We start from the raw sequence: 20,771 nt of genomic DNA, 5'->3' as shown, positions 1-20,771 counted from the left end.
AAAAATAGAAAATACCGGAACTGTCCCGGGAAATACGGGACGTATGGTCACCCTATCTATAACGAAACCTCATGATATTGATATTGTATACCCACGCTGAGTTGGCGTGACGTTTCATACGTCACGATGGGCGATTCCATTTATCTTACCATTTTTCCATATAATCAGCACCTAGAGATAGGCCTCCGCAGTCTGCTTGTGACGTCAATAAGTAGTCCATTTTCCCTCAGAAATATTCAGGGGAAAAAAAATTCCCTGCTCTTGTTGTGAGGAAAAGAAATGATCGGGCTCAGAATTGGCGATTTCTATGCCCCACATCTAATCACTATGCGGTATTTGTGAGCCAATCAGGAAGATTCTACTCCAAAATAAGAAGAAACGAAATAGGATGCAGTGTTTCAAAATGTGGCAAACTTGCTAGGTAGTCTGAATGACGTTTATGGCAAACAGTGCAGAGGCCTTCTATCCCTAGGAGGTGCTGATACAATACCTTGATGGATATTTTTGGAGATAAATACAGTTAGTCACAAAAGTGTATATACACCCTTCACAACGTGAAAAACCAGAAGGCTTTGAGAATTAGAAAATCTTTTAATCAAACACTCAACATATACAGTTACTGTTCTCATATGTACAGGGTGTCCTGTAAGTGCTAATGCGATCTTTATCTCATCAGCCATCCGTCGTAGAGGTATAGTTTTAATTTAAAAATTTCTGAAGAAGTATTTAAAAATTACACAGTACCAGTTCTCAGAGTGAAAATACAGTGTGTAACAAAATAAAAAAATCTAAATTTTTATACGGTTTTCCCTTATTCTCTAACTTCTAATTAAAACGTTGTTGTCCTGTATCTCCTGATGCCAATTACAAAAAAAAATCCGTTCTAAGTGCAATATTCGGTGAGATATTTGTATTCAAAAATCTTAGAAAAGTTAAAAAGTTATGAAAGAACAGCAAAAGATAACGGTCTCGACGCTAGTTTCCCTCATTTATGTTCTTTCATAAATTTTCTCCGATTTTCGAATTCGAATGTCTCAGCGAATATTGCCCTTGAAAACTGGGTTTTTTGGCCTCAGGAGAGACAGCAACAACTATCTAATTGGAAGTTAGAGGACGGGGGACCGTATAAAAATTTAGGCTTTTTTATTTTGTTATAGACTTGAGAACTCTCAAAACTGGTACAAGGCCATTTTTGAACACATTTTGAGCATTTTTAAATTGAAACTATACCTCTCAGACCAGGGGTCTTCAACCCTTTTCCAGTCGTCGTGAGCACTGCCTAGACCGATCATTAAAAGAAGAGCACCCTTACGGCAAGTTTAACGCACGAATGCATGAAATTATGGCTTAAATGCACAATTCCTCCAAGGTGTTTAATTGGAACGTTGATCAAGTGCTCGCGAGCACGATGGTTTATGAGGTAAAGGCCACATTAGCTTATAGGACACCCTGTATAAATAAATATATAATTCATACACAGAAATAGAAAATATTTTCATTAAAAATATGCATGCACATCACAAAAATCTACATACCAAAAATAACAAATATGTACAATTTATGCATTATAAAATAAGTTAATTATTTTGTAGGCCCTCAATCAGCATTGATTACCACCAGCAATCTCTTAGGGCCTGAGGCCATGGGCGGAGATATGGGGGGCAATGCCTCCCCAGGGTCAAAGGTAAAGCTGACTGATCTAATCTGTATTTGGGTATATATGAATTTACATCATCATCATCATCATGCCCCCCAGCAATCATCGTGCCCCCTCCCCCAGACTTTCAAGTCTATCTCCGCCTATGCCTGAGACTAAGGCACTGACCGAAGCAAATTTTCTGTGATATCTGGCGTTATATTAGACAATGCATCTATCAAGCATTTTCTGTTTGAAATATTGTTATCTCAGACTGTTCTTCACGTTCATACCATAAATACTTGATGGAATTCAAGTCTGGTGACTGATGAGTTAAACGAAGCTGTTCAAGCACCTTGTACAGGAACCATACCGTTACAATTCTTGCAGTATTGTTTGGAGCTTGGATCAATCATTGTCCCGTTGGAAGATCCACCGGTTTCAAAGTCCTAATGCATCGACTTATGCTAGCACAAATGTTCTTGCAATATCTTCAGGTATTGTTGGCGGTTCATAGTACCTCCAATGAAGACTGATTTTTCTTCACCAGCCGCCAACATTGGATAACGAATCATTGCTATACGTTACCTACATCATGCTTGAATGTGGTAGCGTTTCTTTTGCTCCATTTTTGCACTGCTAATTTTTTCTACGACCGTCGTTTTCGAAAATATTATACAGAGGGTGTTTAATAATTAAAGTTCTCGTACTATGAGTAGTTTTTCCTCAAAAGCTGCTTATCTGAATGCAGTCAAATTTTCGATATATCTTAATGAGACACACTGGGAGAAAGATTTATGCAATAAAAAATAGTTCAATTTTTGACCACCAGGTTGATAAGTGACACGTTTTATTGAATTTTCTTTTTTTCCATGGTCCATATGGCGTATAAGCCAAGTTTGAATGGAATACCTCCATCAAAACGGGCGCTTCATAGGTCTGAGTAGTGTCAGTATCCTGAAACTACTCAGACCTATGTAATGCCCATTCTGGTGGACGTATTCCATTAAATCTTGGTATTTCAATAAAAAAAAATGTGCTACTTATATTCACTTTGTGATCAAAAATTGAACTATTTGTTTTTATTGCACATATCTCTCTCACATTGTCTCATTGAGATATCCTGAAAATTTGGCTGCATTCGGATGAGTGGTTTTTGAGAAAACTAATCAGAGTATGGGAAATTTAATTATAATCACTTTTCCATAGTTACCTTCATCGGTGATGATGATGACAGTTCTTAAAAACTGGGAATCCTTTTGAACGAATTGCTTCATAAAGTCGTCCTTTTTTTTTCTCCCGATTTGTAGTAGGATATATCAGAGGCTTTCTTTCTTTTGGACTCTTCCATGAAATCCTTGAGATCGGAGAACTCTTATTATAGATTCAGGATGTACAATTCACTTGGTCGTTGCTGCAATGTGTAGGGACAATGTAGAAGCAAATAATTTTGTATTAAATTTTTATTTTCTCAGAACCAATCGTGCATTATGGTCATTCAGAGCTCTAGGGCAATCACTAAGATGGTTGCCCTAGTTCACTTGCCTTCATTCAGTTGTTAAAATTCTTAGGTGTTTCACTCAGTATAAACTTAAATTAGCAATTACTCAAAAAACCTTTTGTCTGCAACTAGTGGCACAAATACAGGATTTATGGTTTTATTCCGTCTCAGCTAAAATTTTTTTTGCCTTCCTCTCATTCTAATCTGTAGGCCACACATTTCACAAATTATCCATCCTGTGCTAGATTAGCCCCTGTGGTGATAAATACATTTAGTGATTGCAGTAAAGATGAACATTAGTTACGATGGAATTTTCAAAAGAATGAAACGGATTCAAATTTTGACACACACACACACACACAGAAAAAAGTTCTTTCTCTCTCCACAAGTGTAAGCTGTTTTTCTGTGCCCATCTTCCTCTATGTACTTTTCTGGGTCTCTGTTTGTCCGTCACTATTTTTACGACCGTCTCTCTACCTCACTGTGTATGTACCTTCTTGATCATTGATGTAGCTCATAGCATTTCAGTTAACACTGTCGAGTCCCCCATATTACAAAAAGGTACTCTCGCAATTCAATTAAAAACCCATTATATAGAAAAACAATTGCCAAAGTATCGCAAATAAATGAAATCTATTTCAAAAATAGAAAATTTGAGGTAATATAATACTAATGAGCATAAATACTAATGATAAATCTTTGAAAAAGAATCAATACCAACGGTACAAAAAATATATAATTTTATTCTATGAATACAAATAATGAGCCGATCAAGATGTCAGACGATTACAACAAAGTGATCTGTACATAAATACATGCTTACTCTCTATATAACATAATTCTACTGCAGTTGATTTCATTAATGAGTTCTGATATAAATTCCTGTAAAAATAACAAAGTGGATCTCATTTAGCTGTAAGAAGAATTAAAAATCACTCATTAATATTTGAATGAAACGGACATGATAAATGTAATGATTTTTTTTCTTCTTCATCTCCTGAACAGGACTATATCTGAGTTTTTATGACAGGCATAGAAGAATTGGTGTTGCTGAACATAGCCCAGTTACAAAAGGCTGTATTTAAGTCCTGCATCTCTGTCTCAGGAGGACGTGAGGCAAACTGTTCTGTTGTTAGCATAGCTTGCAGTCAAAGCCAACCGGAAATGCCCACAGATATTCAAGATGTGCTCATATGATGGGACAATCACTGTCGTTTAATCATCAGCAGAGATATGATCTAAAAAATGATCGTAAAAGAAAAAAAACAATCTCTGCAATACGGTATCTTCAAAAAAATACTCATACATAGGAAACTATTCGCATAAATGTCATAGGCCTATATATATTGATGCTCTGGAATATTCATGTTTGTTCTTCAAATATATTTGTTGTTTTGCAGTCTAAGCAATGCAAAAATATAAGGTCTATTATCTACCAATAAGATCTGTAAAATTTTATGCAGACAGAAGAAGGAAAAAAAACAAGATTACGTAGTCAATATTTCTTATCAATTAAATAGTTCCAGAATTCATGAACTTCATAAACTTCTGAGTACCTGATAAATTTGTATATATATATATAAACACATATACAGTCGAACCTCATTAACCTGAACCCACTGAAACTCTAGTTAACGTGAAAAGAATTCTTGGTCCCATCATTCTCTATGGCGATATAATGTTAAAAAATATGATTGCATGAACCTTTGAAATCAAAGATTGCTTAACGTGAAAGGATTTATCAACATAAATAAAAAAATATGCTTTGTGGAAAGATTCTGAGAAGGAAAGGGTTGGGTGGATGTCATTAATGCGCTAGACAATGAGGGGCACGACCTTGGTTGTCACTGGGAAAGAGGGCTTTATTGCCCCTGAATGTGTGATGTGGGGGAGTGACATGCACACTCTTACCTCTGAGTTGGCTTGTTGTTCTCATTTTCAAAAGCTGTTGTAACAATTCAAGATGATAGATGGCCCTGTGGTGCCACTTTCATCCGAGAGGGATGAAAGAAGAGCTGTTCGTGTGTTTTTTTCTCATGCCCTACGTAGTTGATGGTTGAACGTCATGCTGTGTGCACTTGTCATGTATTGTCAGTAATTTTTATTCATGTAAATATCCTGTTTAATGTGTTGTGTTTTCCATCATTAAATGTTGTGAGTGTTTAAAATTTACTGCCTCGTCCATCTTTGCCTTTTCGTGTCACATTATTATACTACACATGCTGTGGGTTGCCCATGTTTGCCAAGCACCATTCAGTTCCTCTCTTGAGGCTAAGCAAAAAATCTTGAATGAAATTGACAACAGTAGTTTAAGAAAAATGACTGAATGCTGCTGGTATGTAAATTTTTTGTTTCAAAAATTGTGAAAAAAGAACATTTTAAAAGATATCTTGATGATCACAATTCAGTGTATTATATTTTGTATAAATTTACACCATATTAAATTTCAGACTAACATGAATATGTCAAAATTCTTTTTTTGTCATGCATATCAATTAACATTAAATTTGGTCAATGTGAAAAATTTCAGCAGAACCTTGAGTTTCACACTAACGAGGTCCAAAATGCACTTGTGTATGTCTTGTATCATTGTTTTACAATATTTCCATGTCCAGATGTCTCATAGTCAAGATCACATGGTTATGCACACATAAATATATTTTTGTATTCAACGTGCTTCATTCATTCTTCACGTCATATAACAGTTTCACAATACCATGAAAAATATTTGCCCTTTAAACTGTCTATCATTGTTAAATATAATTACCTTTCATTAGAGTGCAAAAATCTGCCTACACGTTGAATTTTTCTAAGCAGCGTTCCATGCCCATTTCTTCATACTGCTTTCGTGTCACAATCTTTTTGTTGAAATCAGGATCTGTGCTTAGTAGGCAGCCTCCTTGCCAGGAATTAGCAACAGGACTGAAAAGCGAGGGAGGAAAGAAATTATGGATTCAGGGCGATCAAACCACATACAAACATTTTATAAGTGAAAAATTTTAAAATTGCAATGGAATTCTTTGTTTTCACAAATGTTTTGTTAAATAAGGCTTGCTAAAGTGAGGGTACTGAAACAAACAGAAGGGAAGTAGAGGCTGAAAATGCAATAAAAAAATCCTGTCAGTTCACTTAAGAATGGGAAACCACCACGAGATGGAGTAATACAACCATATAATATCTATTACAGTGGATCCTGTCTAACCCTTAAATGCTCAATACACATATTTTTGAGCTGATAGTTCTTTTCATAGTTAATGACACATACATACAGAAAACCGGGAAAATCCATCTTGAATTGCACTGCTTATACAGAGTCATGTTGTATAGAGCCTCACTATGCATTTCTTTTATTGCACCCATAAAAGAAATGCATTGAAATAATATTACATTACAAATATACAGTCAAATCCTATTATAACGAATGCCAAGATACCGGAGAAATCACTTCGTTAAAACGTTAACTTATCTTCGTTAACTTATTTAGGATTAGAAAAGCATTTGTTAAAATGAGATTTTTGCTATAACGGTATTCATTAAAACGGGATTCGACTATATAATTACCTTCTTTATGATTTAAGCTATAGTAAGAAAAAAAAATCAGGTTGCAAGCTTCGAGGTAAAAAAAAAAGAGAAAGAAATGCAAACAAAACATTAAAAAATTAGCAAAATCATGGCTATACATGCTCTGTAACACAGATTTATTGTCGTTAATTAGGGTGAATTTAAAATGTAAAATAGAAAGAATATGACCTCACCTTACGTGCAAAGGTGATTCTAAATTTCTATTTTCAAACTGGGTTCAATGATGGTTTAAAAACCATTTGCAAATATGTGAAGCAACAATTTAAGGGCTAAGACGAACACTGTATGAGACAGAAACCTGTCTTGAACGATACAAAAAAATAGTCTAGTGGATAATTGATGCTTTTTCAATAATGGGAAGCCTCTGTAAGATCAAAACGGCCTATCACGGAAACAGAAGGCATATTTAATCTAATTATAGATTTTTTTTAAAAAGCTGCTAAAATAGAAATAAATTTTGCCCATGCGCAAGTTTACGTCCTTTGGATGGGAGAAAGTTAAGTTGTTCTGATCCCCCATTTGTTAGGGAGCTCGTTAAGTTCTTGGGAAAATGCTGAATGCGCATTATTTATCTAAACTGGTTCTGGAAGTAAGGGGGTTGGGCTTAACGTTAGCAATTTACTGTTCAAAATTTCGTAAAAGCTTGCTTAGCATTTCATTCATGATGGAAATGGTAGCTTTTGATAGAAAACACCCTGTTTCTTGGGAAAATTTTTGATAATATCGGGTGAGGGAGGCTGAATTACTGTTCATAATTTAGTGATACCATGTTTTGCTACTGCACAGGTTTTCATTCAGTGTAGAGATGGCTATCAGCCATAAGAAATGCATATTTAATTTGAACATAAAAATGGAGTTCATAGAGACAAAGAGGCAACATTTTAATTTGTAAGTGTTATTTATTTGAAAGTGAGCATTTATCAAGTATAATTGTATTGATTTATCTTCTGATTCATATATTAATTTTACTCTTTATGATTAAATTTATTTATTGCATTAATTTAAATTTATTAGTGATACAAATTTCGCATCGTTTCAATGCAATTTGTGTGTGTGGCTTATGTGTCACTGTTGAAATTCAATTTTCAGTATATTTCAAAAGCTAGAGGCAATTTGACGAAATAATGCCAGATTCCAAATCATCAGCACAAAATTACCTTAAGGCCGGAATTGCAATATGAAAGTTTTATAAAAGAGCTTTTAGAGCACAATAAATGCATAAGGCCGTTATTATACATTGAACATTGAAGGACCGGACACACCCCGCTTCCCATCTCAAGGAGATATCAAAGCGTTCCCGAAAGATGGGTGCATCCGGAATTTTATTAAATATGTATATATATCTATATAAATTTGTATAACAGAATAACAAGACCAATTACAGGAGTATAAATCAACGAAATAATTATGATAAATCATGATCTAAGAATCTAAATCTAAATTGATATTATAGCGTCCTTGGGGCACGTCCGGACTCGATAATCAAATTCCGTTGGTGGCGGTCCGTCCGCATTCGTTAGATGTCACTAGTCGTGTAGGCCGTACAACGACGAATCTATGTCATGTTTGCGTCACATGTCCTTGTTCAAGTGTCCAAGTCCGCCAATGTTCGGACACCCAGATGTTTTAGCTCATTCTAGGCACACATTCCTGTTCCATAAGAATCCTACGTCTTAATTCTCCTGGGCAATTAGGAGATTTTCATCATTCCCGAAGCTACATCGGCTGGCTAGCTGGATTATAGGTGGCATTGATTCACCACGTTAACATGTTAAGTGTTTATAGTTTCTCCAATAAAGTTCGCCGTTCAACGACGTATCAGTTTCGTGAATTTCCAGTACCCCTACGTGGCCGCAAGTTGTAGACTCTCCCTGGTATCAGCTTTACTGGTCTGGAAGGCTGAAATTCATCCTGCTTCTTCCGTAGTCCACCCTTCTTGTCGTGCAGCAAATATAGGTTACGGTCTAAAAATTGAATCAAATTTTGAATGCGTGAGAAGTTCATCGGACTTTTTAGTATTCTTATTTTGAATGCCGTCATCTGACTTTGTGACATCTGACCAAAATGAAACGCTGATGTGTGTGGACATTGGCAGACGTAATGCCATAGCGAGCCCGTAGCACCACACTTACAAGCATTGTGAGATGATCGTCCAAAGCGCTGCAAGTATGTCGGAAAATATACAATAAAAGTTTAGTAAAAGCTCTTCAAATTTTTCCAGTTTTATAAAATAAAAAATCTTTTATTAAAATTTTATAGTGTAATCCCAGCCTAAGATCACTGAAATATTTTTAGCAATAAAATCAGTGTTGTATATGTGTAAGTTTTGTATGCCAAAGACTAAAAGGGTTGCCACCAACTCATTCAATAAAATATGGGATTTTTTTTTCTTCAACTACCGCCAATTCTCATTTTTTACAAACTTGAAAGGACTTGAATAGGCCTAATTAGTGCATATAATCGACAGTTCACAAATGGGAAAGACCTTCAAAGAAATGGCATATCATATGGGACCAGAGGAATAGTTTGTAAAACAAATTGGTTAAAGAAATCGAGAGCTGTCTGAAACAGATCATTATGGACACGAAACACAAAATCTCTTGAGTAAACAAATATTTTGAATATGTTTTGTATAATGCGATAACAAAACCAAATACAAAATATTTAAATTTCTTACTTTTCTGGGAGAGTGACATTGACATCATAGATCTGAGGAGCAAATGAACGCACATCATTATAACTGCAATAAAAAAAATGTTCTTAATTAAAACGTGCGATCAATTAAGAAATGATGCAACAGCACAAAAAACTATTTAAAAGTCAATCATTTTCAAAACCAACTAGTTGATTTTAAAAAATAATATTTAAATGCGTTATTTTTTTACAAGAGATTAAAGGTAGATGATATATTTATACGATTCGAAATACATACAAGGTGCATATGTAACAGGGCATATGGAATTTTACTGGCACACTAGAGACATACTTCAAATTAGAAATAGTACCCAAATAAGTTGTAGTACTCATATATGTCATTAATGTTGAAAGGGGTTGTATAATTATCAAAATAAAGAAATTAAATTTTTATATGGACACCCTGTGCTGAAAACCCAATTAGAAACTTATCCTGCCTTCTCCTGAAGCCAACAAAAAAATTTCCACGTTTCAAAGTGCAATATTCACTGAGATATTCAAATTCAAACAGAACATGTGGGAATAAACTTAACATTAAACGCGGGAAAAGCAGAAGTTTTACCTACATTTAATGCTGCTTTTCGCTCAAAAAATTTCCTCCATTTTTTTAATTCAAAAACATCTCAGTAAATATTACTCTTAGACACGTGGAATTTTTTTTGTTGGAATCAGGAGAAACAGGGCAAGTTTCTTCTGATTGGGTTTCTTGGGTACAGGGTGTCCATATAAAAAGTTAATTTCTTTATTTTAGTAACTATACAACCCCTTCCAACATTAGTGGCACATGAGTACTACACGTTATTTGGGTTTTTTTTTCTTATTTGATGTATGCCTCTAGAACCAACGGTTCACCAGTAAAATGTCATACACCCTGCTACCTATACACCCTGTATAAATTGTTCATTTATTCTGTAAGTATATCATGACATCAGCAGATATATTGAAAATTATTGACAAGATTTGGATACAAGTGTGTTTTTTCATCAACAATAAAATAATTTTTTAACAAATTGCAAAACTGCAGACAAGCCCTGGCTCAACCTGACAAAAAGCTCAGAGAAGTACCATATACCAGTGGTTACCAAACGTTTGAAGTGTAACCCCCCTCCCCCTTCTCACTAACATTTTGTTGTCTGCATTTTTCAAATTTTTTGAAAAACTGACATTCTGATTGAGATACGTCAGTGCTGATGCTTTGTATATAGTGGATATTTGTTTTTGACAACCAATGAAAGTCGAATGATTGTAGCGCTTGCTATCATCAAAATCAGTAACTACATGATTTCGTCAAACTTGGATAACTGAAATTTTACAGAGTTATCTGCAAGCATGAAAATTTTTTTTTTTTCATTTTCCGTTTTCGACTTTCAATTTCAATGTTGGAGTTTTCTTTTCCAAACACCCTGCACTATCTAATTTATTAGTTTTGTGTGTGTGTGTGTGTGCTTTACTTTTGACTAATGAATCTGTGCATTGATAATATTAGGTAGGCTAAGAGTTAAGGTGTGTTGTATGTTTGAAATATATTTACGTTGCGAGAGAATTAAATAAATTGAAGATGTTTAAATTTTGAAAAATCTTTTGCGGCCCCAACCCCGCAGTTCATTTAGGACCCTCTGGGGGCAACCCACAGTTTAAGAACTACTGCCAATAAACTCTCGATAATCTTGCCACATGCTAGTCCGGCCAGTCCAGTAATTTACCGTTGTTAAGCTGGTTTTTTTCATGCATACAAGAGGAAAACATGCTGTTTCATATCTGTTGTGCGCAATGGTTTGTATATTTAAATGGACTTTTTCAATTAACTTCCAGTAATCCAGCGATTTCTGTCCAGCTCACCCTAGTTTGAAATTTGCATTATTCGCGAGAGTCTACTGTAATGCATTTAAAATGTTTCAAGGGTTTTAACAACTGGCTGATACAAATATGAACACCACACTACTTCATCTTCGTACAACTGAAATGTTCCCTTAGGTTCTATCAGAGCTTGTATATTGTTCCTTATAATTTCTCACAAGTCCTTGAAATGATCAGAAGATGAACGTCTTCAGGACGTCACAAATTTATTCACAGAAAACAGATATTTACATGTATTTAAAAAGCAGACAGAATGTGATCAACAAATAAGAATCTAGCACTGAGATTCACTGAGCGTGAAGTCCAACAACTCTCACTACTCTCTCTTTTCCATCGTATTTAAAGAGACATGGAAAATTTGAGAAATAGAGAAGATTCCAGCATCACTCGTAGTTCTTGAAGAGCGGCGCTTCAAGTTGAGGCAGACTTTTGCTGGAATGTTCTCAATCTATAGAATGATCTTTTTTCTTTTCCTGATGGCTTTGTTAACTTGAGGGTTCGTCAACAAATTATGCTACCGATATTTTTCGTAACAATATCCTTTCCTGAGCACTGCTTTTATGCCAAATAGACAAAACCAAAGAAAAATTAACAAAACCAAACTTGGTGTCATGTTAGCAATGTCTAATGTTGTCGAATTTGTATCGCCTATACATCATGAGATAGTAATCCCAGACAACATATAACAAACGGTCTGACAAATAGAGAAAAATTTCGATGTTAGCCACCGGGGTTCTTAGCCCAAGAGTAGGTTTGTTTGTTTTTTTTTGAGAAAAATTGTCCAAAATATGTGGGGGGGGGGGGGTGCGATTCCAACTTTTTTTGGAACTTACAGTCAACCAATCCTTTGTGTCCTATAGCCCAGGAAAATGCTGGGATGGACATCAGGAAAAGCCAACGACTGCAGAGTTAATTCATGGCTGGAGGCTCCCGCCTCCACTGATGAACAGAGAAGTATGAGACCGCGGGTAAACTTGGAATGCATTCAGACGATCTCGTGTTGCTGCCTGATATATGATCAGCTGCTGACAAAACGACAAATCATAAACCGGATGTCATTAGCATATCCTCTGTAGATCATAATGAGGCAGGTATCTCTTGATGACGACGTGGCTTCTGTATGATAACCTCCTATTGGTCTCAGTTCATATGACTTTGGATTAAAGGGGAATTTATTAACCAATGAAAAATAACAAATTTATTAATTTAAAAGCACTTATTTGAATGGGTGGTCCCTCTTCACTCTGGCTGTGGGTCCAATACCATTACACTGCATTGATCAAAAAAAACTTTCTGTTCAAAGTGTATGATTCCCATCAATCACCACAAAGTAATGCACAGTGATTAACATGTTCCAGAAAGAAAGAAAAAATGATTCTTACACTCTATCTCTATAACCAGGAAAGCAAGCGTTTCCTCCAGTCAATAAGATGTTTTTGAACAGGTGTGGTTGAATCTCTATAAAACAAAAATAAAGAAATAAATGGCAATTTTTGTATTAACATCGACCACAAAAAATGGTTTCTAGATTTATTTACCCAAAGTATTTATCAACAAGTGTATTTGTATTTTTCATGTTGAAGATTGAAGTAAATCGTTACCTTTTGGCATGGATTCTATGGAATGTATGATAGTTTCGGATATACCCATCTCTTGGATCCCAACATCGGAAGGATGGAATAAAATCTCAGGCACTTGGAACCTCTCATTGTTCATTCTGATAATCTATCAAATATTTATTTAAATCATTGAAACAAATCAGAGTTACCTCAGGTTATGCTGATTATACGATAAAGTATGAATTGTGTATGTGTACATTTATTTCATTTAATTCTAATCAGATTTTCCCCAACCATATCACATTCAGTCTCTTTGAGGCCTAATTGATTTTTCTCAATACACACCAATATCATAAGCCTACTGAATTACCATCTGCTCATTAAGTAAGGGGATTATAAAATACTTTCTTCAACTAAAAGCGACAATGATAAAGAATTCAAATTTAACCCCCTTAACAATCAGGGCCACAATATCTCGTCCAAACGCAAATGAAAAAAATTCATTCTAGCCCTCTCCCTGATTTTTTTTACCACTTTTCTCATCATTACAGAGCTTCATTGTAACCCTATGGACAGACGTTATTGTTTTACCTCTTCATTCTTTCTATACTCCTGTTTAGTGATTTCGCCCCCACATATAACCTATCTTTCTATTATATATTTATAAGAGAAAACACAGAGGGGGGGGGGGGAACAAAAGAGAAATCTACTGTATGCTTTTCCCCCTGCATTGAAGAGAAACATTAGAAAATCAGATAAAACATTGTGATCAAATGGTAGAAAAGATAAGCACACTGACGAAAACCGCTTATGCCAGAAATTACCAACTTTCATAAAGAAAAATCATGTAATTTCCTCACCAAAATCCTGGAAACATACTTTTATATGCCAAATTTTTTTATGGCCATAATAAGAACTAACGTAAGAAATTATACATTGCGGGCATGCAACCCATATTTTACGGGACATTCCTGCATGCTTTGTCATCATTTGCTGTTAGACTAGGCAGCCATGTTTCATCCTCATGAGCATGAACACATGGGCTTAGAAATTTATAGCTTACTTTATGCCCAGTGTTTCGTGGTATACCCACATTACCAAATGATTTACAGTGACAGGCCTGCCAACTTTGAGAAGATACAAATTCTGTTACTTTCTTACAAAAATAAGGCAAACATACCTTCAAACGTTTAAAATTTTTATGGGCATAATAAGAATCAGAATAAAAAATAATATGTAAGGTGGCTATTAGTCACTGACCATATCATCCATATTTTTGAAACATAGCCATACTTTGTTATCCTTTGGTGTACGACTACTATTCTAAAGAAATGTCCAGTTTTTCAATAATGAATTTCAGATATTTACTGAACATATCATTAAGTTAAATGCTTTTTTCGTGAAATCATTATAATAGACCAAGATTTGTAGAAGCCCTGAATTTCCTACCCACAGACAATCAATTTTCAGCAATAAATTAAGAATGCTGCCCACAACTGGTGATGCTCCATATTTTCAAATTTTTTGTGATCCCCGCTATTAAATATGATCAGCATAGTGATACATAGAGAAAATATAGTGATTGAATCATCTATCAGCCGTTTTATGAACAAACATGTATATGGAAATCCATTGTCAATGTCAAGAAGCAGCCATGTTTGTTTATGTTCATGGATTCAGATAGCTTTTACCAAATTTCATAGAAGCTACTGCACCTGGAATCTAGGAAGTGCGATGTTGCAACAGTTTTTTCATATAATGGGGATGGAGGCGCTTTCTAAAAAGAAAAGGAAACTCAATATTTCTTTTCTTCCTATTTTTAAATTTTTATTCTTCTTAAGTTGATAACAATAATTTAAAATCAACAATAAGAATTCATATACCGGAAGCCCTGTGAATGTTGTGAAATTTGGTATTGCCAGGCTAAATCTGCAAAGTTGACACCTCTACAGTGAGGATACGAATTTTAAATGAATGATGTAGAAAGCATATTTTATGTTTATTCTCACTAATTACAGTAAAAACCCCTCATTTGTGGACAGTGGTGGGGGGGGGGGGGGTGGAACAAAAAAATTATCCGTAAATAAAAGAGGGGTGACAGCTAATCAAGGGTTTATTTTATGCTTCTATTACATAAGGGAAATTATTATTTGGCTGTAAAAGATGGGGGTGACCGTTAAGAGAGGTTTTACTGTGTGTGTGCATATATATATTTTTTTTCATTTTAATAAATGATACATTTAACTGATATATAACATTACAGTACATATTGAAAAATCAACATGATCATGCAGCATGTACATGACTCACTTGCTCATTTTCCTTTGGTTTCCCAGTCGTTTCTTCTATTGGTCTTATATAACCTCTTTTGATCACTGTATAGTCTGGAAGCACGTAATCACGAACGATTGTATTCTCCTCATCTCTAGCCCTTCGAGAAATATGAAATAAAGATGTCTTTCGTGAAAATGACAAATAAATTTATTACATAAACCTATAATTATTTCAATTGAATGCAAAAATTATAATTAATATAACATCTGATGAAGCACAAGCATATGCATACACTCATCTCGTTAGATAACCATGACCCAGTCAATTACATTTAATTTATACTACTATGGTCAAAAAGTTCCAAGAGACTTAAGACTTCCAAGATACACTGAAGAGCCAAAGAAACTGGTTCACCTGCCTAATATCGTGTAGGGCCCCCGCGAGCACGCAGAAGTGTCGCAACACGACGTGGCATGGACTCAACTAATGTCTGAAGTAGTGCTGGAGGTAATTGACACCATGAATCCTGCAGGGCTGTTCATAAATCCATAGGAGTAAGAGGGGGTGGAGATCTCTTCTGAACAGCACGTTGCAAGGCATCCCAGATATGTTCAATAATGTTCATGTCTGGGGATTTAGGTGGCCAGCGGAAGTGTCTGAAGTCAAAAGAGTGTTCCTGGAGCCACTTTGTAGCAATTCTGGACGTGTGGGGTGTTGCATTGTCCTGCTGAATTGTCCGTCGGAATGCACAATGGACATGAATGGGTGCAGGTCATCAGACAGGATGCTTACATACCTGTCAACTGTCAGAGTCGTATCTAGACGTATCAGGGGTCCCATATCACGCCAACTGCACACGCCCCATACCATCACAGAGCCTCCACCAGCTTGAACAGTCCCCTGTTGACATGTAGGGTCCATAGATTCATGAGGTTGTCTCCATACCTGTACATGTCCATCAGCTCGAAGCAATCGGAACCGAGACTCGTCAGACCAGGCAACGTGTTTCCAGTCCTCAACAGTCCAATGTCGGTGTTGTCGGGCCCAGGCGAGGCGTAAAGCTTTGTGTCGTGCAGTCATCAAGGGTACACGAGTGGGCCTTCGGCTCCGAAAGCCCATATCGATGATGTTTTGTCGAATGGTTTACACGCTGACACTTGTTGATGGCCCAGCATTGAAATCTGCAGCAATTTGCGGAAGGGTTGCACGTCTGTCACGTTTAATGATTCTCGTCAGTCCCGTTCTTGCATGATCTTTTTCCGGCCGCAGCGATGTCGTAGATTTAATTTTTTACCGGATTCCCGATATTCACGGTGCACTCGTGAAATGGTCGTACGTGAAAATCCAAATTTCATCGCTACCTCGGAGATGCTATGCCCCATCTCTCGTGCGCAGACTATAACACCACGTTCAAACTCACTTAAATCTCGATAACCTGCCATTGTAGCAGCAGTAACCGATCTAACAACTATGCCAGACACTTGTTGTGTTATATAGGCGTTGCCGACCGCAGCGTCATACTCTGATTGGTTCCATATGTCTTTATTTGCATACGCATGCCTGTACCAGTTTTTTTGGCTCTTCAGTTTATAACCTCTGTTTAGTTGTGTTTCCTTCGAAGTAACTACCCTGTGCAATCATGCATTTTTGCAGTTGTTCACAAAGATGTAAATGCAGACTGCAAGCCTTTTTCTATAGCACCCTCTAGTGTCTACACTGCTGCTCGCTACAATTTTTTGGAACCTAATAATTGTTGCCCCCGTTAAGCAAATTCTTTATCTGAGGAAAACGCCACATTGGGTGAGATCAGGGAAATTAGCTGGTTGTGGAAGTGTCAGAATGTGATGGTTTGACAGTTACTCTGATACCAGGAGAGAACTGTGAGTCCTTAAACATCTGCATGATTTGGTGAGGAGACGCTAGCAACCAGATCATTAAAATGCCAAGTCATGGGTGATCCAACTACACAATACCAGCTCACAGGTTCCTCATGTTGTTAGATTACATGTAAAAAAACACATTCCAGCACTTCTACAACCAGTTCTCCCCCCCCCCCCCTCATTTTGTCCTATATGATGCGACTCTTTCCCTTTTCCTAGAATAAAGAATTTGCTTAAGCAGCAATGATTCTCAGATTCCGAAGAGGTACAGCAAGCATTGGTGAAGACACTGGAGGATGTGGCGAAAAAAAGCTTGCAATCAATAGTTGCATCTTTGTATGAACAATGGACAAAAATGTGTAATTGTGCAGGGTACTTACTTCGAAGGAAATACCAAATAAAAGGCCACAACAGGCAAAATGCCCAACGAGGTGGCTGAGAAAAAGATGCCCATAAACAAATATATCATGTATTTCTAAACTACAGCAACCAAATTAAAAGTGCAATTATAAAAACTAAAAACTATATATACATGCTAAAATATTATACAATGCCCATAGATAATACTTATGGTTGTCTTATTCTAAGTATGGATAGCTTCTCGATTTATCCAAACATTTTTATCGTATTTCTTTTTAAACGTGTCAAATGTGTTAGAATTTACTACCCTGGGGGTAAGCTATTCCCTTTATTATCAACCTTATTAGAGAAAAATTTCATGCAACACCACAATCTAGAATTGTCCCTCACCAATAGATACTAGTGTCCCCTTGTAGAAGCAGTCGATTGACGATGTATTAATAATTCATGTGGTCCATCCTATCTACACTCATTGAAAATTTTTGAATACTTTGATCATACTTCCCCCTCCCCCAACACCTGCATTCTTTCAATGTAAACATATTCAAAAAATTATGTCTTTCTTCAAAGCTCCAGCCTTGTGTACCAATACGAATGATAAAAACTTGAGTGTATGTTCATTGAGTTCATTAAAGAAAATGACTCTCAGTTCTCTATCTTCTTTAGAATGTAGGTGATCACAAGAATGGCTCTCTTTGTCAGTTGTCTTTGGTTTTAGGTTTTGCTTTGAAATTATTTCTGAAAATTTATCTAACTTTAAAAGAAATTTTTTAATCTTCAAAGGTTTCCAAAATCTTCATAACAAAACCTCTCACCATGACAGAGAATATTCTCAGAACATTCTCGAACTAAGGCTTGTCATTATGAGAATTATGAAGTGACTATGCCAAAAAAAATTGTTCTAAAGCGAATATTAGTGAGTCTCTGTCAGAATACCGGGATTTACTATTACCCGCTAGGGAGGGGGGTTCAGATGTGGCAGTGATTCCAGTGCTGCCAAGGGGTAGTAGGGGATATAGGAGTAGGATCCACCAATTCAATATAGGCCTGAAGGACATTTGCTCCTCACTTGGGGTCACGTTCTTGGAGCTTCCCGCATTTACCGATAGGTGGCTTCGTTCGGATGGGATCCATCTAAATAAGAGAGGGGTCTGGGAGGTTTACGATAGTCTTAGGTCAGGTTTTTTACTCCCAGACCACGTAGTCGGGAATGCGGGTTAGTTAATGATAATCACAACAGTACTGACGGGGAATTACCCACCTCTGACTTGGATGGCTTCTCGATTGACAACAAACCACCGGGCAAATTAAAATGTGTGTTAATAAATGCCAGGAGCTTGGGTAACAAGAAAGATTTTTTAGAAACTATGATAGTTGTGGAGGACTTGGATCTTATAGCCATTACAGAATCTTGGGCAAACGATGGGGATGAATCTTTCTTACACATCTCCGGATACGATACTTTTTTGAGAAATAGATCTGATAGGAAAGGGGGTGGAGTGTTGATATACGTGAAATCATGTTTGAAGGCTAGAGAGTGTAACGTGCAGAGAAGTGATATTGAAACCATATGGGTTGAACTTGAGAACAAAAGACGTCATAAGCTTATTGTTGGGGTTTGTTACAATCCACCGAATAGGGATCAAAACTATATCGCCAAAATGCATGATGAAATTTCCTACATGTGTAAGCGAAAGAGGGTTCTCATACTAGGGGATTTCAATTACCCGGGTATTGATTGGGAGAACCTTTCATCTGGAAATCAGTATGAAAGAGACTTTCTTAAGTTGGTGCTCGAAAATTTTTTGTATCAGCATGTATCAGAAGCCACTAGGGGTACTGCTATTTTGGATTTAGTTCTTACTAGTTCTGAGGATCTAGTTGAACATGTTTCGGTGGGGGAAGACTTTTCTTCCAGTGATCATCGTATCGTCAGATTTCTCTGTAACTTTTCCTCGGGTAAGGTTGATAACAAAAGACTGGTTCCTTGTTTTCGGAGAACTAACTTTGATGTTTTGCGAAGAAGGTTAGCGGAAGTTTTCAAAGACCGGTTGGAATCAGTAGGGGTGGTAAGTCAATGGGAAGAATTTAGTACGAAGCTGTCCTCTGTTTTGCACGACGTCATACCCTTTGTTCGAAAAAAGCGTGTTTGTACATCACACCCTCTATGGTTCACGGATAGTGTGCGGAACCTTTATCTTGAAAAGAAAAGAGCATTCAGAGAGTATAAAAGTGGACGAGGTGACCTATCATTGTTTACTGATAAAAGAAGACTGTTGAAGAAAGCGATAAGGGATAGTAAAAAGCAAGTTGAATCTAGGTTGGCAGATAACATTGGCTCTGACCCAAAATCATTTTTTCGATACGTCAATAATGGATGTAAGGGGACAGTTGGCCCCCTCTCGATAGGAGGCTCAAAAGTAGAGAGCAATGTAGGCATGTGTAGTGCTTTCAATGACTTTTTCGCGTCGGTTTTTAATGGAGATAATGATATTCGATATACGGGTGTTGCATGGGGTAATAAAACGCTCAACGATATTCAAGTGGAAGACGTGGAGGTCCTAAATCTTCTAAGAAATGTATGTGCAAGCAAAGCACCAGGACCAGATGATATCTATCCCAGGGTTCTCAGGGAAGGTGCTAATGAATTGTTGGGGCCAGTCGCACAGATATACAGGAGTAGTGTTGCTGAGGGTATCGTCCCGAGAGATTGGAAACTGGCTAACGTTGTTCCGATATTTAAGAAGGGTAGTAGAGAAGTGGTGTCTAATTATCGTCCAGTGAGTTTGACGAGCTCCCTCTCGAAAATTTTGGAAATTATCATCAAAAGGCAGTTTGTGAAGTGGATAGACGAGAATAATGTATTGTCGGATAATCAGCATGGGTTCAGGAAGGGGAAGTCATGTGTAACTAACCTCCTTTGCTTCTATGATTACGTGACTAAGGCTTTAGGTAAGAGCAAAAATGTCGACGTTGTTTACCTTGATTTCCAGAAGGCATTCGATCGGGTCCAACATGGCAAACTCTTGAAGCGTTTACACGAGATTGGAATAGGGGGCAACTTGCTGAATTGGATAGAATCGTGGTTAAGAGATAGGTCGCAACGAGTTATGGTGAACGGGGAATTCTCTGGTTGGACAGACGTCACAAGTGGAGTTCCTCAGGGAAGTGTCTTTGGCCCCATACTTTTTTCACTTTTTATCGATAAACTCGATCAGGGTATCGATGGAATTACTAGCAAATTCGCAGATGATGTGAAGCTAATGGGGGTAATCGGGAATGAAAGCGATAGGGAGTTGCTCCAGACCAACTTAAACAAGATTGCAGCATGGGCAAATGAATGGAGCATGACGTTTAGCGTAGATAAGTGCATGGTCGCTCATTTTGGTTCGAACAACCCACGGTTCTCTTACGAGTTGAATGGTGTC

At 36.8% G+C, this 20,771-nt stretch overlaps 1 protein-coding gene across 1 annotated transcript in view; it reads right to left on the bottom strand.

Annotated features, from left to right (window-relative positions):
- Positions 1 to 3,859: 3,859 nt before the first annotated feature.
- Positions 3,860 to 20,771, bottom strand: part of Arp6 (Actin-related protein 6) — a 30,279-nt gene continuing 13,367 nt past the window's right edge. Inside the window, exons 7-12 of the mRNA XM_089253330.1 lie at positions 15,140 to 15,260; positions 12,872 to 12,995; positions 12,653 to 12,728; positions 9,397 to 9,459; positions 5,905 to 6,059; positions 3,860 to 4,375 (exon numbers count right to left, since the gene is read on the bottom strand). Coding sequence (XP_089109456.1) covers positions 5,930 to 6,059; positions 9,397 to 9,459; positions 12,653 to 12,728; positions 12,872 to 12,995; positions 15,140 to 15,260 — 514 coding nt within the window. The 3' untranslated portion in view covers positions 3,860 to 4,375; positions 5,905 to 5,929. The remainder of the gene's footprint in view (positions 4,376 to 5,904; positions 6,060 to 9,396; positions 9,460 to 12,652; positions 12,729 to 12,871; positions 12,996 to 15,139; positions 15,261 to 20,771) is intronic.

The sequence above is a fragment of the Pholcus phalangioides genome, unplaced genomic scaffold (assembly GCF_987345545.1).
Source record: "Pholcus phalangioides strain wild (caught in Gottingen) unplaced genomic scaffold, Ppha-v1.0 ptg000037l_1, whole genome shotgun sequence".
NCBI lineage: Eukaryota > Metazoa > Arthropoda > Arachnida > Araneae > Pholcidae > Pholcus > Pholcus phalangioides.
This window is presented reverse-complemented; position numbering and strand designations above follow the sequence as displayed.